This window comes from Ammospiza caudacuta, chromosome 1, assembly GCF_027887145.1.
Source record: "Ammospiza caudacuta isolate bAmmCau1 chromosome 1, bAmmCau1.pri, whole genome shotgun sequence".
Lineage (NCBI taxonomy): Eukaryota > Metazoa > Chordata > Aves > Passeriformes > Passerellidae > Ammospiza > Ammospiza caudacuta.
This window is the reverse complement of record NC_080593.1, coordinates 117138587-117154578: the sequence shown is the minus strand read 5'-3', so window position 1 is coordinate 117154578 and position 15992 is coordinate 117138587. Positions and strand designations below refer to the sequence as shown.

General features: G+C 39.0%; 1 protein-coding gene across 2 annotated transcripts in view; it reads left to right on the top strand.

The window, feature by feature from the left end:
• Nucleotides 1–2408: 2408 nt before the first annotated feature.
• The window catches only part of NSMAF (neutral sphingomyelinase activation associated factor), a 38701-nt gene continuing 25117 nt past the window's right edge, over nt 2409–15992 (top strand). The window contains exons 1-6 of one of the 2 annotated variants that reach the window (XM_058820150.1): nt 2409–2481; nt 12094–12183; nt 12282–12360; nt 12452–12519; nt 12605–12641; nt 15376–15426. In XM_058820150.1, coding sequence (XP_058676133.1) covers nt 2429–2481; nt 12094–12183; nt 12282–12360; nt 12452–12519; nt 12605–12641; nt 15376–15426 — 378 coding nt within the window. In that variant the 5' untranslated portion in view covers nt 2409–2428. The remainder of the gene's footprint in view (nt 2482–12093; nt 12184–12281; nt 12361–12451; nt 12520–12604; nt 12642–15375; nt 15427–15992) is intronic. The other variant, XM_058820159.1, reaches the window with a different exon arrangement.

Here is a 15992-nt window from a genome sequence, read left to right as displayed (position 1 = left end):
ACCTTCAAGCACTGCATTCAGCTTCCTGTACTCAACACAGGAAGGATATCAGCCTCTGGAGCTAGTCCAGAGGAGACCACCAAGATTATGGTGGGAATTGAGCACCTCTGCTCTGAAGAAAGGCTGAGACAACTGGGATTCTTCGACCAAGGAAAGAGAAGGCTTCAGGGTGACCTAACCGTGTCCTTCCAGTACCTCAATGGAGCCTACAAGAAAGACAGAGACTATTTACAAGAGTATGTAGTGACAAGGACAAGGCGTAATGGTGTCAAACTGAAAGAGAAAAAGTTTAGGTTAGACGTGAGGAAGGAATTCTTTACTGTGAGGGTGGTGAGGCACTGGAACAGGTTTCCCAGAGAAGTGGTGGATCCCTGCTTCCCATCTCTGGAAGCATTCAAGGCCAGACTGCATGGGGCCCTGAGCCATCTGGTCTAGCAGAAGGTGTCCATGTCCATGGCAGGGGGATGGAACTAGATGATTTTTAAGGTCCCTTTCAACCCAAGCCCCTCCATGATTCTGTGATTCCATGATTTCCACTGGAAATATGACAAAGAATGCAGCAAAGAAAAATCAGGTTGGCTATTGCATAAATATATATCCACAGATGCTGCTAGAAGTTTGTACAGGCTACACACAAATGTTGCAGATTTTCTTCAAACAGGTGCTTTTAAAAATTTATAAGAGAAATAATTTTTAATGCAGATGATAAAAGTGGTTTTCAAACTGTGATCTGTTGCCTCCTTAGATTATGTGAAGTAGTCCTGAAGAGAACCCTGAAAGACAATTAGCCAAAGTAAACTTGCCTTCTGTAAATACAACAGTTGTCATATTTATGCCCAAAAATTGAAAATATTTGAGTAACACTCAAATCAACATATACCTGAATCCATCTGAGTGCAGAAAGTGCATCAGACAATCTCCTGCAGTCTAGAAGCCAGTAATTCTTTTAATTCCTATATGAAAAATTGTATCCTCTCCATGAATCCATTTTTCTAACTTATGCAAAAAGCAAGATTTTTCTACTGCACAAGAGGTCGTGTCTGTAAACGCATAATAAGTTGTTCAAATACAGTGGCAGTTTTATCAATTGAAGGGGTTTTACACTAAGAGATTTTACTTAACTGTAGAAAATGCCTATTTTATGATTGACTGTTCACAAATATTGAAATTAATATTATATGTGTTGTGTTAGAAAGTAATGCTGTATTAATTCTCTTAAGTAGTGTGTTAAATATAGTTTTAGGTTATAAGAAATGTTAAATTAGAAACTGTGCTATGTACAATACATTTTTTTAAAAAGGGACTTGCAGTGAGATAGCAGCCACAGGACACCTAAATCTTTCAGAGAAAAAGAATTTATTGCCCTCTTATCAGAAGAAACGAACTTCTTCCCATCTCAAAGGCGCTGTTAGGATTCAGAGGAAGAAGCTGACCATGACCAGACAGAATCCTGTATTTGAATGGAATTTATGCATCATGTATGATGAGGTGTATGAATATGTAACAAGCTATTGTTTTTAAGGGTCAATCCTTTGTTAATGTGTGTCTTTTTCGGATTGTGCTGCCCAGAAAATGGGTACCCGGACGTCCGTAACTCTTTGTTTCTATTGTCTCATATTGTCCTAATTGAAATTGTCCAAATTATTATTACTCTAATTGTATTACTATTTTTATAACCATTTTATTACTATTAAAATTTTAAAATTAAAAAAAAAAAGTGATTGGCGTTTTTCACACTCCTCTTTCCATAGAGGTCTTCCTAGGCAGTGATGGGACTTGAACAAACGGCATGAAGCTGAGTCAGGGGAGGTTTCTCAGGCTGAGTATGAGGAAAAGGTTGTTTAGCCGGGGGGTGGCTGGGCACTGGAACAGGCTCCCCAAGGGAGCGGTCACAGCCCCAAGCCTGACAGAGCTCCAGAGGCGTTCGGACAATGCTCTCAGCACAGGCTGTGACTCCTGGGAATGCCCAGTGCAGCGCAGGGAGCTGGATCCCTTCCAGCTCCGCACGTTCTGTGATTCCAGGCTTTGAACACACCTCCTGCCTGGACAGCTTCTGTCACACGCATTACGGGCACAATGATCTCACTGCAGTGGCACTACATTCAAAATTTTTATTTTAGTCCACGTAAGGAAATTGTTTCACAATGTAATACAGCGTGCGCTTCCCTCCGTGCGCGCCGCGGAGGCCCCGAAGGCCCGCAGAGACTCCGCAGCCCGGGCGAGGGCGCAGAGCCCTCGGCGCCGACTGTCTCCGTTCCCCCGGCCTTCTCCCTGTGCCGCCTCCCCCCGCCTCTCCGGCGGCACGAACGGGGCGGGCCGGGCTCCCCAGCCCGGCTGCGGCCGCGGCCGGCCCGCTCTCCCCGCCTCCCTGAGGCGCGGCCTGGCCCGGCCCGGCCTGCTGTGGCGGCGGCACCGGCGGCTCGGCTCCATGGCTTTCATCCGCAGGCGGCGGCTGGAGCGGGAGCTGTACTCCAAGGAGAGGTGAGCGGCATTGCCCCACCGGCCCCGGCCGCCCCCGCTCGGCCCCGGCCCCTCGGAGGGCCCGGCGGAGCTGCGGGCGGCGGGGCCTCCGGAGAGGCCGCGGCGCCGGGAGCAGAGCCCGGGCGCTGTGCTGCCCTCGCTGTTGTCAGTGTGGACGTCAGGTGGCTGATGGGTCCCCTGAGCTGAGGCTTAAAAGGGTGTAGAAATGACCTGGAAAAACAGGAATGCTGCTTGCCTTGCATAAATTGCATGAAAAATAGCGTCTTTATTAGTTTGTTCTCAGTTGCGCTTGTGGCGTGGAGCTGTGCTTCACTGTCGTTTGTTGTAGTTTGTTGTGATATTTTTTCCTTTTTTTTTTCCTGAACGCTATAGTCAGTGTACTGTCAGCCCTTGAATTACAGACTCTGTGTTGTTTCTTTAAAGCGTTAAATTCAATTTACGCGCTCCTGTTTGCTGACTGTAATCTTTGTTTTGTTCTGAACGTACAACAAAGGCTTATCACACATGCTTGAATGTATCCTGAATTCACTCTCTTATTTTTAGGTAATGTCCCACTTCCTTTTGCCTGGCTTCGCTGTATCTGTCTTGTCAAAAACTTTCAAAATCTTTTGCAAGCCTAACATTTCCACATAGGAAATCTCTGTGAGAGCAGTAGGTCGGCATGGGTCACAGAGCAGGACACCACCTTCTCTGGGGGATCAGGGATCCCCAGGTGTCTCCTGCTGCAGGAGCCAGGGAAACAGCAGGCTGGTCCCGTGTGAGCCCTGCGCCAATTCCTGCTGCAGCTCTCTGCTGGTTACACTGCACTGCTTATTGTTGATGAGAAAACAGAAAACCACATGATGGAGAGCTGGACTCACTCTGTCCATATAAATTCTGATTCATAGCTGTGCAGCCTATGAAGCTACCACATCCTCTGAAGTGGTTGTTTTTTTTGGGTTTTTTTTTTTTTTTACTTTTTTTTTTTTTTAAGTGCAGATGTGTTCTGGATCACGTTTTGTCTTCTTGTATATCTTTTATATCTTGTTGCTTTGGGGGGGTTGCTGTGGTTTCAGATGTGTGTAAGGGAGTGCAGGCAGAAAGGACAAACTTCCAGTATTGAAGGAAAAGATAAATATTTTTAATTGTAAAGAAACCGTCTTAATTGTAGGAAAAGCAAGTAAAATGGCTGTGTTAGCTGTGTTACGGGTTTAATGTAAACAGCCTTTTTCTTTTTTTGGAACGCTGAAAAAAAAAGGCCAAAAATCAGACTTGTCCCAAAGAACCTAAATAGGGTCCAAATCTCTTCTAAAAAGCCCTGAGAGCAAACTCAGCATATCAATGTCAGTATTACTGATCTACCGTTGTTGATGAGAACTTTTTTCTTTACTCCTACTTGAAAGCATATCAGGATCTTATTATTTGAGCTTGTAATTTGAGCAGTTTATGAAAGGTCAGTCTTATTCTCATTTGCACTGGCAGCTTTTCCTGTATCTGCAAACTCATTTCTGTGTTTCTTTCCCTTACCTAACAATTGATATTAGTATAAAATCTAAGTAAATGTATAAGTTTTGTACCCTATATCACGTCGCTCCCTGTCCCTCTATTCCTGTGATTTTCTCAATTAGGAAATCTTAAAAGCATTTTAGTGATTTAAAATATTTTGAGCTTAGAATTATCAGAAGCACTGTATATTTGTTGCAAGTTGTCCCTATAGTTCTATCTTAAAACAGAAAAAATAGTTGAAGGGACAGGTCCTGAGAATTTTTTTCTCTGGGTGCTGGGTAGCTGTTAAGAGACACCAACTTCTGCTTGAAAGCTTTGCTTGATCTTTGTATCCTTGGGGAAAATATTTCCTAGTGAAATGAGCAGGACTTCTTAAAGTTTTTTTGGTAAATGCATTTGATGTGTGTTTTTGTTTGGGATTTGTTGGGTTTTTTTTAGTTTTTTGTTACTTGTACGTTGCTTTCTACAAAACTTTAAGCTGTAAAAGTTCCAGTTAAGAGTAGTGTGAAACTTGGTAAGTAAGAAGTTAATCTTCTTATGCAGTTGCTTTGGAGGGAAGGAAGATCAGATTAGTTCTAAGTGATCTGAAAAAAAATATTTCTTCTTAACTCATTAGTCCACTTTAATATCTAGTTACATAAACCTTCTCTTCTGAGTATATGCCATTTTCTAGAAGAAAACAAGAAAATGCTGAAATGTCCTGTGTCCAGGACAGTTTATTTAATCCCCAAAATATTCATCCTTCATGAACAGCAATCCTTTTTTACAAACAATTGTAGTTACAAAACATCAAATTAGATGATGTGGTGTTTGGCTCAGGTCGTTGCTTTCTTTATAAATTGATTTCTCTCTTCTGCTGGCAGTATGCCCAAGTGCAGACAAGTGCAAACACTTGGTATGGGGTCTCTCTGTGCAGTGCTGATGGTTTGTCTTGCACCCTGCTTGGCTTCCTATGGGAGGAGTTCATCTCTTTGCTGGAAACATCATTCACATGAAGCAACCTCCTGGCAGGATGTAGGTGCTACAGATGGATCTTTGGTGTGATGGTTGCTTGGGCATTGGATTTATATATATATATATATATATATATATATATATATATTTTTTTTTTTTTTTTTTTTTTAGTCAGTAGCCTTATCTTACTCTCTTGAGACAAAATATGCATAATGAAGGCTTTTATCCAAAGGTCAGCAAATGAGTCCTACACCTGGTCTACAGATAATTTGTTCTTGTTGGGAGGAGGTTTAATTTTAGAGTTGGTTTTGCATAGCTGTGTGCTACTGCTAGATTGGGCTGCCCTGCTTCTTCATCCCTGACAATTTCCTTCTCTTATCAGGACTGTACTTCTAGTTTCAGGTTGAGTGATTGTGCAAGGTGTGTTGGATCAGCCACTTGAAACCCTTGTGTCCAAGCAGGTTTCCAGCATGTGCTTTTCTGATGAAAGGGCAAAAATAGTAAGGCTTCAATCACAGATTATGAATTTAAAGCAGGATCAATGAGTACCTTTCCTGAGTGGTATAAACAAGATTTTGCCATGGCACTGGTCCCTGCATGGTCATTCTTGTGTCCAGTTTGAGTAAGTCCAGTGCTTCAATTGGTAGGTGAAATTGGTATATGAAATAAACTGTGGACTTGTTTTGTTTTCTTTTTTTTTCCCCCAGATGTTGTCAAATGTCTGAGTCTTTTGCAGACTGAAGTATAGAGGGACATGCACATCAAGCAGAGGAACAGTAAAATTGTCAAGTAGACTAAGCCTGATGCAGCACACTTTTGTTTGGAGAATATTTTGCAGCATCTTGGCAGGAGTTACAAACCCAGGCTGTAGTTTGTAAAGGGTGATTGGCTTCTTGGCTGCATACTCAGAACAATGCTAGGAATGTGTGGGTGCCTTTGGCTTCCCAAACCTTGTGTATTGGGAATGACATCATACAAGCTGAAGTCTTGCAAGTGTTTTCTTGCTACTTAGTGCCGAGTTTTCTTATGCATCTTGGGTGTGTTCTTGACTCATATTCCTCAGACCTTTTCTGAGTAGCAATTATATGCCAGCTCTTTGAAAAAGGAAGTAACTTCTGTTTTTCTTGGCAAGATGGTTACCTTTTTCTTTTTTTTACCTGGAGCTGCTTCTCAAAGGAATACTGATTCCCTACATAAGAAAATACCTTCCCACTGACTGCAGTGTGAATTTTTCAGTTATTCTTAATATAATCTTTCTGGGACTATACAAAGACAGAAATTTGAAATAGGTCTTCAAGCTAACTTAAGTTGGCATGCTTTAATTTGCCTCTCCCCTTAAGTATAGGTGCTTACCTTTTAAGCTCAAACTCTACCAGATATTGTGTACTTTTAACACTGTGTGAGGACTGAAGATGTTCCAGCACAGAAGCTCTTAAAGCCTCCATCAAAGTTATCTTGGGGGGGTAGAGATGTGTGTGTCTACACTGTACCAATCATCTCTTGCTGTAGCTCCCACTGCCCCAACAAACACCCTTGGACAGACAGACACAACTATGGCTAAAAATCTTATTCCATTTTGGATCTGGGAGATTCCTTGTGTTATTTAAGTTGATGGTGTTGGTTTTTCCAGCTGTGTGAATTGTTATAATAAAAGATATTCCCTTATCTAGCATGTTCTTCTTTCTTCCCTCTCCAAGATGCTGCTGCTGTTGATTTTTGGATGCAGAACTTAGACTGTTACACCTCAGGTTTAATGCAAGTGCCTTTCTACCCACTCTAAAACTCAAAGCTTTGCCATAGTGTAGTGGTGGCTACCGATTTATTTTACACTGGAAAGGGAAACTACCTCATTCCTAGCATCTCTTGACAGCAAGAAAATAGGCTGTGTGGGTTTGCTGCATTCCAAAGGGTAGAGTCTTCTTCCTGACCACCTTGTTCTTGTGCCTGACCCATTCTCATGGTACTGTTTCTGGTGTTTTGTGTACCCTTCCATGTATAAAACTATCCTGGGAAAACTCCACAGCTCTGAATAGAAGCTTGCATTATGGACTATCCGCTAATGTGATAACTTTTTAAGTCAAAATTGGCTGGTCTCCACAACTGGAAGTAGTTTTTAAAGCATTACAAGTGTGTGGAACCAGCAAAGCTACTGAAGCTGCTTTTTTTTTTTTTTTCTTCAATTTACATTTTTTCAAATATTACATATAGTAAGAAAATACAGTCATCTTGGAAGTTCTCTGGAAGTTTGTTTGCTGTTAGTGAGACATTGAGGATAAAGGCTGGACTATTAAGAGGCTATAGTATAAGGCATTGAACATCTTGCAGACTCTCAACTCTTACAGCTACTTCCATGGGCTTTGAACTTTTTTGAAAATCTTGTCTAATTTGAGTCTGTGTCCTTTTCAAAACATGTTGGCTTTTTTTTTTTTTTTTTTTTGGATAGCCTAGTATGTCAAGTTCATTATAGAAGAAAAAAAGGTCAATGATCCCTGAAGACATGCCTGTGGCTTACTAACTTAATCAGTGTGTTGCAAACCATTGAATACATAGTGGCCGCTACATTTGTGGGCATAAACCTGTCTTTATTAGGGCGTAAGCTTAAAAACATCCTGTAATAAACTTTAGGGTGTGAGTTTTATGGCTGGATTTCAAAGAATTTTGTGTCAACAGATTATTGAGTTGCTTTCCAAGCTATAGCATTACCTTTCTCTAAGTAGATTTTTAATAAAAAATCATTAATTATTTATACTTGGGAAGTTTTGATTAACAACTGGGCTATTAATTTTGAAAATGAATCAAAATTATCACTTGCTGGTAATAAGAAAAATGTCTCAAACTGGATCCTTTTCTGTTTGTGATATTTGTTTGTTACTGTGTTAGAGGAATACAAAGTTTTAGAGCACCAGGCAAAGGTGTATGATAGAAACTTGAAGGGATCTCCTGTGAATATGTAAGAATCAGAACTGGACTTTGTTTGTTTATTGATTTATTTGTTGGGGTTTTTTTAGATGCTGCTTCTTGCAGATAATTTAAAAGTGGAAAAAAAAAATCTAAACCCTTTTTCATTTGAGATACCAAAGCATTTTTGTACCTTACGAGTTAAAACTTTTGATTTGCCTGACTAACTGCTTAGATTGAGAGGTTTTTACGTCTTGGGATTGGACTTGAAGGCAAGGAAGGGTAGACTGGGGACAGACTTACTTATTGTTACTTGTGTTGGCATTGATTTTTTTGATCCAGCTTGCTATTGCAGGTCAGTGTGATAAAGTCATAGGCTTACAGTGTGTGCTGTTACTTACACAGCACTGGGAACAATACAGCTGCTCAGTGGCTGAAAACCAAAATATAGTTTTCAACTCTTACAGGTTTAACCAGTTTCTTATATGCATTCTCTGCCTACTGTTACTTGTTGATTTTTTTTTTTAAGTCTTCCTGTCATGTGCAGAATTAAGTTACTATTTTAAAAGTATGCTAAATTTTAATTTTAAATGTATGCATACAAATTCTTGTTGTAGGACCACACAGCAGTTGATAGTATACAAATTTGGTGTGCCGATCATCTTGATATCACACATGTCTTTGGAATACTTCCTTTAGCTCTTTGGAAGGCAGTCAGCCCAAAGGCCAGCTGCTTAGTTGAAGATCCCCATTGCTGTAATTTTATATCTATTATGATTGATCTTCTGATTTTTTTCAGGCCTTCACAACACTGTCTGCCTACTTATGCAACATGCCAGAGTTGTGATCTGTGCCCTTGCTCTCTGTAGATACTTGTTAAACCTCCTGGCAAGCCTGAAGCATCATTATGTGCAGTGATGGTTCTCCAGAGGGACCCTGTTGATACAATAACTATCAGTGGCTCTGTTTATTTTATGTGAAAGATACTACTTCTGTGAAGATGAAAAGCTGACTGTACTCTAGTAACATGTGATGAAACTTGACTTTTCTTTGACAGCTCTATGGATCATTAACACAGGCAAATTAAATTTAAATATTTGAGCAGTAAAGACTAAGGTGAGTTGAGAAATTCCAGAGATCACACATCATAATTCTTCAGAGTTCATTATTAGCAGTAGCTTGAACTGGTCTAGATTTGTTAGCCAGTAGTGAGATGCAAGTCTGAAACTTTTACTTTCACTTATGGTATCATATTAATTTAAAAAGGGACAGTTTTTGTGACATTTGTGGAGATTTGATATCTGGGCTCTGTCTGCCTGCAGAAGTGACTTGTTACAGCCTGACAATTTAGGAAAATGCAGTTGGAGTAAGTGGACTTGCAAGTAGACTAGCAGCAAATGTAGAAATGCTGGGAAGAGGCTTCAGAACTACATGAAAGGCTCTGCAGAGAGTGAGAGGGGGAGATAAATATGCAAAATGCACTTAGCCTGTATGATGGACAGTGTTTGAGGAAAAATGCTTTAACAGCTTCCAGCACAGCCTTACAACCCATTTTCCAGACAGCAAAGCTGAGGCAGTGAGCAGATCATTGCACAGGAGGTTGCTGGTCTCCAGCAAGAAGCTCTACAGCAGTGCTGTCTCTGTAAGCATGGAGAATGAATACTTGTGGGACAGACACAGAATAGCAGAAAGATAAACTGGATACTGCTAGCAAAAAAAGGAGTATTTAAAAAGGAGTAAACCTGCAGTTTCCCCACAGTAACTATTTAGCCTACATAAAGAGTTTATGTTGAGTTTTTGTGCACATCTTTACTTTTTTTTTTTTTTCCTTCATGACCATCTAGTTCAGCAGCAGTAAGTATTATGCTGGGGAAAGCATATCTCAAATCCTTGCCTACAGCTTCTGGTTTTGGGAAGGTGAATTGATTTATAAAGTGACAAGCATACAAAGACACAATAGTTTCATAGAGGTAGTAATAAAGAAAAATTTCAAAGAGAACTCTCTTGTTTTATGTATTTTGGCTTATGTTGAGCATATTATAGTTACTGTGAATAACAGCCAATGTTTTGATATAAAAAACATGGCTTGTCTTGAATACATGAGGGATGCCTGCACTTACCAAAAACTTAAAAATCTAGTAAATACCAGTGCTGTCAACAGGTGAATTTGAAAAGAATATAAAAATGTGAGGAGTTAGTTAAAAGAATAGGTGGAGATAAAAGAAAGAGACCAAGCATGAATAATTTCAGACATGAATTCTTATTAAACAGGCATTATTGTTTTCTTGGGAAAAAAAGAGATTGTGGAACCATAAATGCCATTTCTCTGAAGCTCATGTTCTCTATATCAATAGTGGCTGTTTCCTGATGAAAGAGGATAGATTTTTTCCAAACAAACCTGGATGCTACCTTTTTTCTTGACTTTTGTATTTTTATTACTTAAATAATAATAATAATTATATGTATAGTATACGTAGTGTGCTTATACATACTAGAAAGAAGAGCATTTTACTGGTGAATTGCTCTTTATACATCCTAACATAGCTTTGTTAAAAAAACTTTTAAAATGTGATAGAACTTGCAAGATCTGAGTTTGCAAAATCAGAAGTTCTAAGTTTGTCTTGGATGATTTCAATGGGATGCTATGTTGAAAATTTGAATATAATAGGATATGAAACATAGTAGCTTCCCCACAGTAACTGAGTATAATTCCATATGGCACAGAATAACCCTTGGTCAGTTGGGGTCAGCTGTCCTGGCTGTGTCCCCTCCCAACTCCGTGTGCACCTTCACCTTCCTTGCTGGCAGAGTGGGGTGGAGCAGAAAAGGCCTTGACTCTGTTTAAACACACTCAGTGCTTAAATCATTGAATTATCGACAGTTTTCAGCACAAATCCAAAACAAAGCCCCATAGTAGTCACTGCAAAGAAAACCAAGCCAAGACCAGCGAAATGGGATCATAAAAAGACTATTTTCAAGAAAGGAAAGTTAAGATAAGGCCATTTTAAAAAAGCAGCCGAGCAGTAAGACAGGGTATCTTGGAAACACAGTTTTGAGTCTGTAGAGCCACTGTTACTTGTAGTTGCAGTAAAACCTGTGTTGTTATGTTCTGTTTAAGATAACAACCACAACACAGTCTTTAAGTACACAAGATATATTTTCAATACTGTTATTTTTTCCATTGTGAAATCTGCTTTTTTAATGAACAGGCTGTTCGATTCACTCGGTTCATTTTGTGAACTCCTGACATATTTACTGCTGTTTGAATACTGCTCTGGGGACACTCAGTGTTTATTAGTGTTTTCACAGGCATTTCTAGTGAAGCATATCATGAATGAAGTACAAAAAGCTCAAAATGTGGGTGTAAATAAATACTAAGTACTTGTGCAGATCAGATCAGCAATTCACACAAACAAGTTGTACTTCCAACTGAGGTTGTTTTTGCTCCTCCTGCTGTGCCAGTATCCACAGGCATTCTCTACAGCTAAAACACTCAGTGACTGTGTTCACCCTGTTAGAAAATTGTTGAGTTTTGATCACTTGCAGTGGTTTTACTTAAGTTGGTAGAGAAAGCATTTCCATGTTCCCCCTAATCTGGCCTATTTGCATTTGCTTGGTACCAACACTGGCATTACTATGATCCTGCAATTAAATATTTTCAAAGACTTCAGTTTCCTATTTTTTTTGTTGTTGTTGAGGTTTGTTGTTAATCACATTAGTCCATGAAAAGGCTTCCTGAGGACTGAACAGAGGTGTGGAGGAAGTACAAAATGTGGTTGGTGAGGAAGGTAATGCTTCCTCAGAGGGCATCCATTGAGTGACTCACTCATGTAAAATCTGTGCCAGTGTTTTCACTTAACATTTTAGACCAGTTTAATTTAGCTTTGCTTCAAAACAATCTAATTCCATCTGTTCTAAGTAATTAGTTCCTGCCCTACCTTTTTGTGTCATTGCATATTTTACCTGGCATACATTCATCAGAGCTAAAGCAGAAAGCCTGGGTATATTAGAATAGTTTCCATCTAAGACATCAGAATCAAATATCTAACTTTATATGTGTTGGAAGAGAATTTGTTGATCTTCTTCACATGTACACAATTTCCATATAGGTTGTTATTTTAAAAAGTTAAATTAATTCATTATTGGGGTGTGGGATGCAGCAGAGAGATCAGAGAAAACTTTCCGAACACCTGAAATGTTTTTCAAGAGCACTAACTGTTATGGTATTTTCTCTTAGAATAAAAGATTTTTATTTTTTTTATTTTTTATTTGTAGGTTTTCGCTGCTTCTTCTGAACCTGGAAGAATATTACTTTGAACAGCACACAGCTAATCATATTATAAATAAAGATTGCAAAGATGAAAGGTACAAAACTCTTACATACCTTCACTTTTTGGAGTCATTCTAGACTCATGTGTCTTGAACATATGCACAACTTTTTTTGTTTTTATTGTTCCTTTTAGAAAATTCAGAGGCTCCCTAAAAATCTGTTCTAAGTCAATTATTTTTGAACCAGATGACAATATCCAGCCTATTATCAAGGTAAGCAGTGCAAACTTATATTTCTTGGTAACTAAAGATTCTCTTTAAAAAGCTTTTAAGAAACACGATGTATTTTTATGACTTGGTGCAGATACCATTGCGGGATTGCAGTAGTATAAAAGCTCCAGAAGATAATGAAGTAAATAACCCTTTCACAAGGTAGGTAAATCTGGAATACTGTATGTATTTAACTTCCTTTAAAGCCCAAATTCCCATAATTTCAAATATCTTATTTACATTTTAGGAATACACCTGGAGGGATTTCTGTTGTATGTAGCCAGGTAAGACATGCATATAATAGATTCGTGATGTATAAATGGGTGAGGTTACATAAATGAGCAAGCTTGTGTTCCTTAATGGTATTTTTCCTCAAAGCTATAATCTAAGAGTGGGAAGTTAACTGAAAACCAAACTAATTAGTGTCAAAAACTTAGCATTAATGTGAAACTGTTGATGCTGGAAATTGCAAACTGTTAATGACTTAATTTAGTCATTAATTCAATAAACAGAACATTTTTGCCCTGTGCATTTTATAATGGAGCTTTGGGAAACCTTAGAATTGAATGAAAAAGAAGAATAGACTGTAATAAAACTTTATTGATCATCTTTAGTTTGATTTTTTTTACACTTCTTTCATCTACTTTCTGCAGCATTTTGGGGTAATGGCAAAGCTATCTTGGTCCATGCAGTTCAGCTTTGTGAAAACTCTTGACTGTGCTGTGTCCACCAAATAGTTTTCAGAAGGTGTCCTGAAATATTGTCTTAAAGTTTCAGTCAAGAGTTGTGGTTGTGCATGTATTCATTCTTAGAGTTTACCAAGGGGATGCACTTTAAATTTTGGTAAATTTCAGTTGATAAGTGTTCCAAAGCTGTAAAAGTTAAAAGAAAAAAAAAAGTAAAAAAAAAAAAGTTCATGTGTTCCTTTCAGGATAGAACCGAGTTGAGGCAGGGAATACAATTTTAAATATTCTTGTTTATTTCTAAAAGCTGTCTTTACCAATGCCCAAAATTGATAGCCTTGCTAAGTTATGTGCAGTCAAAAACAAACTCAAGCATTTAATACTGTCTACGCCAGAGAAGTTTGTGGTTTGTGTCGTAGTAACCAGTATATTTAATTTCATTTTGAAACTGCTTCTGTGAAAAATACTGTGTAATCTATTTTTTGAGTTGGCAGGTTTTCTATGTACTGAGTGATTTCTAAAAACGTATTTCTAACTCCTCCAGGCAATGCTTCCACCATACATCATTACTCTTGTAACAAGCCAGAAGAACAAGGGATTGTAAGAAACATCTTATAGGAAAGAGGAATTAAGTTTTAAGATGGCAAGTGTGGTTAGCACATCTCACTCCTCCATTTGTAGCTTGCCAGGCATCTTCCTATCTCTGAGGAAATGTTCTGAAGTACTTGGATGGCATCATAAATGCTGGTATTTTGTATAAAGCGCATATGGACTTCCAAGTATCCAGTAGTTCCCTAGTTGTAATTATGACAGATCATGATGTAATTAAAAATATGGGTTTTTTAAGTAGAAGTTTGGCCTTGTAGGAAACCACACATAGGGAATACTTGGAAAATCTTAAACATCTTTGCCTTTTAGAATCAGAAAAAATTGTTAGTACATAGCTGGATAAGCAGCTTTTCCTTATGTAACAGACAACTTAGAACTAATGGCTTTAAAATATAGTAAATGGGAGTAATAATTTGGCATTATTTCAGTATTTATTCTTGAGATAAAACTGAGACAAATCCTCCAAAGATAGGAAATTATTACAGTATGCTTAGGTTTTTGCTCAGCTTACAAGTAAAGAAAACCAAACCGTTGTGTCTACTTCTTATGTAATGTAGAGTACTCAGTGTAGTTATCCTGCAGAAGAGCAATGAATGTGAAGCAGATTTCTCATTCTGATTCTCCCATGTCCTGATTCAGGTCTGTACATGATGATGTCAGATGAAAGGCACTAATTACCATTGTTTTTTAATGTAGCACTTAGAGAGGCATGCTGAGTTTATGGGCTTCCAAGCCTGCCACTTGCTTTGTTCTAGCTGGATGTTTCTTGGAGCAGTCATGGACTGAAGGTTGGTTCCATTGTCAGCTGGGGGAAGGCTGTATACAGCAGCCAGAAGGATTCTGAATGAATCTGGCAGTGTGCTACCTATAGGAAGGGAACTGAGGCACTGGGAAGGGACCTGTGATCATCCAAGTTTCTTGGGCCCGGAGTAGAACACAGTAGGTTATGCAGTTGTCACCCCAGGACAGCAGTACAGTATATTTTGTTTGGTTCAGAACCAGTCCTGAGCTTAGGCCTGAGGTTTAGCAGATTTGAGCCTTCTCTACAGGCAGCAAAACCATAACTTATTTCTGGCTTGTTGCCCTTTAGATAGTGGATAGTAAGGCACAGCGTACAAATTAGTGTGCTACCAGTCAGGTCTTTTTATAGGAGTTGTGAGAATGTTCTGAAGAAGGAGAGTAGTTTTATGTGGGTTTTGGAGAGGAAAGAGGTTCTCAGAGATGAGGCTAGCACCAGAGAAATAAAACTGTTCAAAAGCATGGTATTGGATGAGGGAGGAAATGTGGTGTTCGTTGTGGTTGGAGCTGGAAGTGAAATGTTTAGCAGCAGAAGAAAGGCATTCATTTGAGAAAGTTTGCACAGGGTGTGTTGCGTGTTGCCAGTCTGCAGTAATTCCTGTTTGGGCAGAACCTTGAGCCACTAAAAGAGGGGAAGGATCTGCCCCTCTGAATGTAGCTCCTTGAAGATCATATGATTAGGATAAAAGCCCACTAATCAACTGTATAAGTAAGCCTCTGAACAAAATTGGACTCTTGCCCTCCTTACAGTTAGCTGATGTAAAAGCTCATTGTTTTCCTGCAGTTTATTTGGGGTAGTTAAAGCAGGATATTACAACTCAGTGTTTTGCTTGCTTAAACAGTGTTCTTAGCTTTATATTTACCGGTACTTCTGATTAATTATATTATTTTTTAAGGTGTGAATCTGTAATGTCTGTTATTCTTTCAGGTTTTTCTCATTAAAGAAAGAAATGTTATTGCACCCTATAAAACAGTAAGAGTAAGTATATATTTTTTCACCGCTTTTAGCAAACTGGAGTTTTGTAAGGATTTATGTTGTCATTTCTGAAAGAGTTAAAATAATTATCATTTGAGAAATATGACAGTGAAACTTTCAAAAAAAGTATTTTTAAAAAAATATTGAAAAAGCATGTCTGAATTCTTCTGTGATGGCTTTCTGATACTTCTTGGAGGACATGCTGCAGGCTTGACACTTGCTATTTATCTTGATGTGCAGCTCTATGGGCTCAACAGTCAGAGCTGTCAGCTGAGTGCTCATGTACAGTGGACACTGCATCCTGGCTAAGTGGCATCTCCTCAGTTCTGCTCAGACTGAGATTGCTGAGTTTCTGCTCAGATGAGAGATTGTTAATTGATACTTCCCAGTTGAGTGTTTCTCAGCTCAAAGAAATGGTGGGTAAGGCTGCTCACAGCAGAAATTGGAGCTTGTTGCTCGCTGCTGTCTGCTGATAGGGTCGGTCTGCTCCAATTCTGAGCCTGGAGGATTCAAGGCATACAAGTAAGGGTTTTTTGCTTAAATTGTGAGATTAGTTAAGACACAAATGC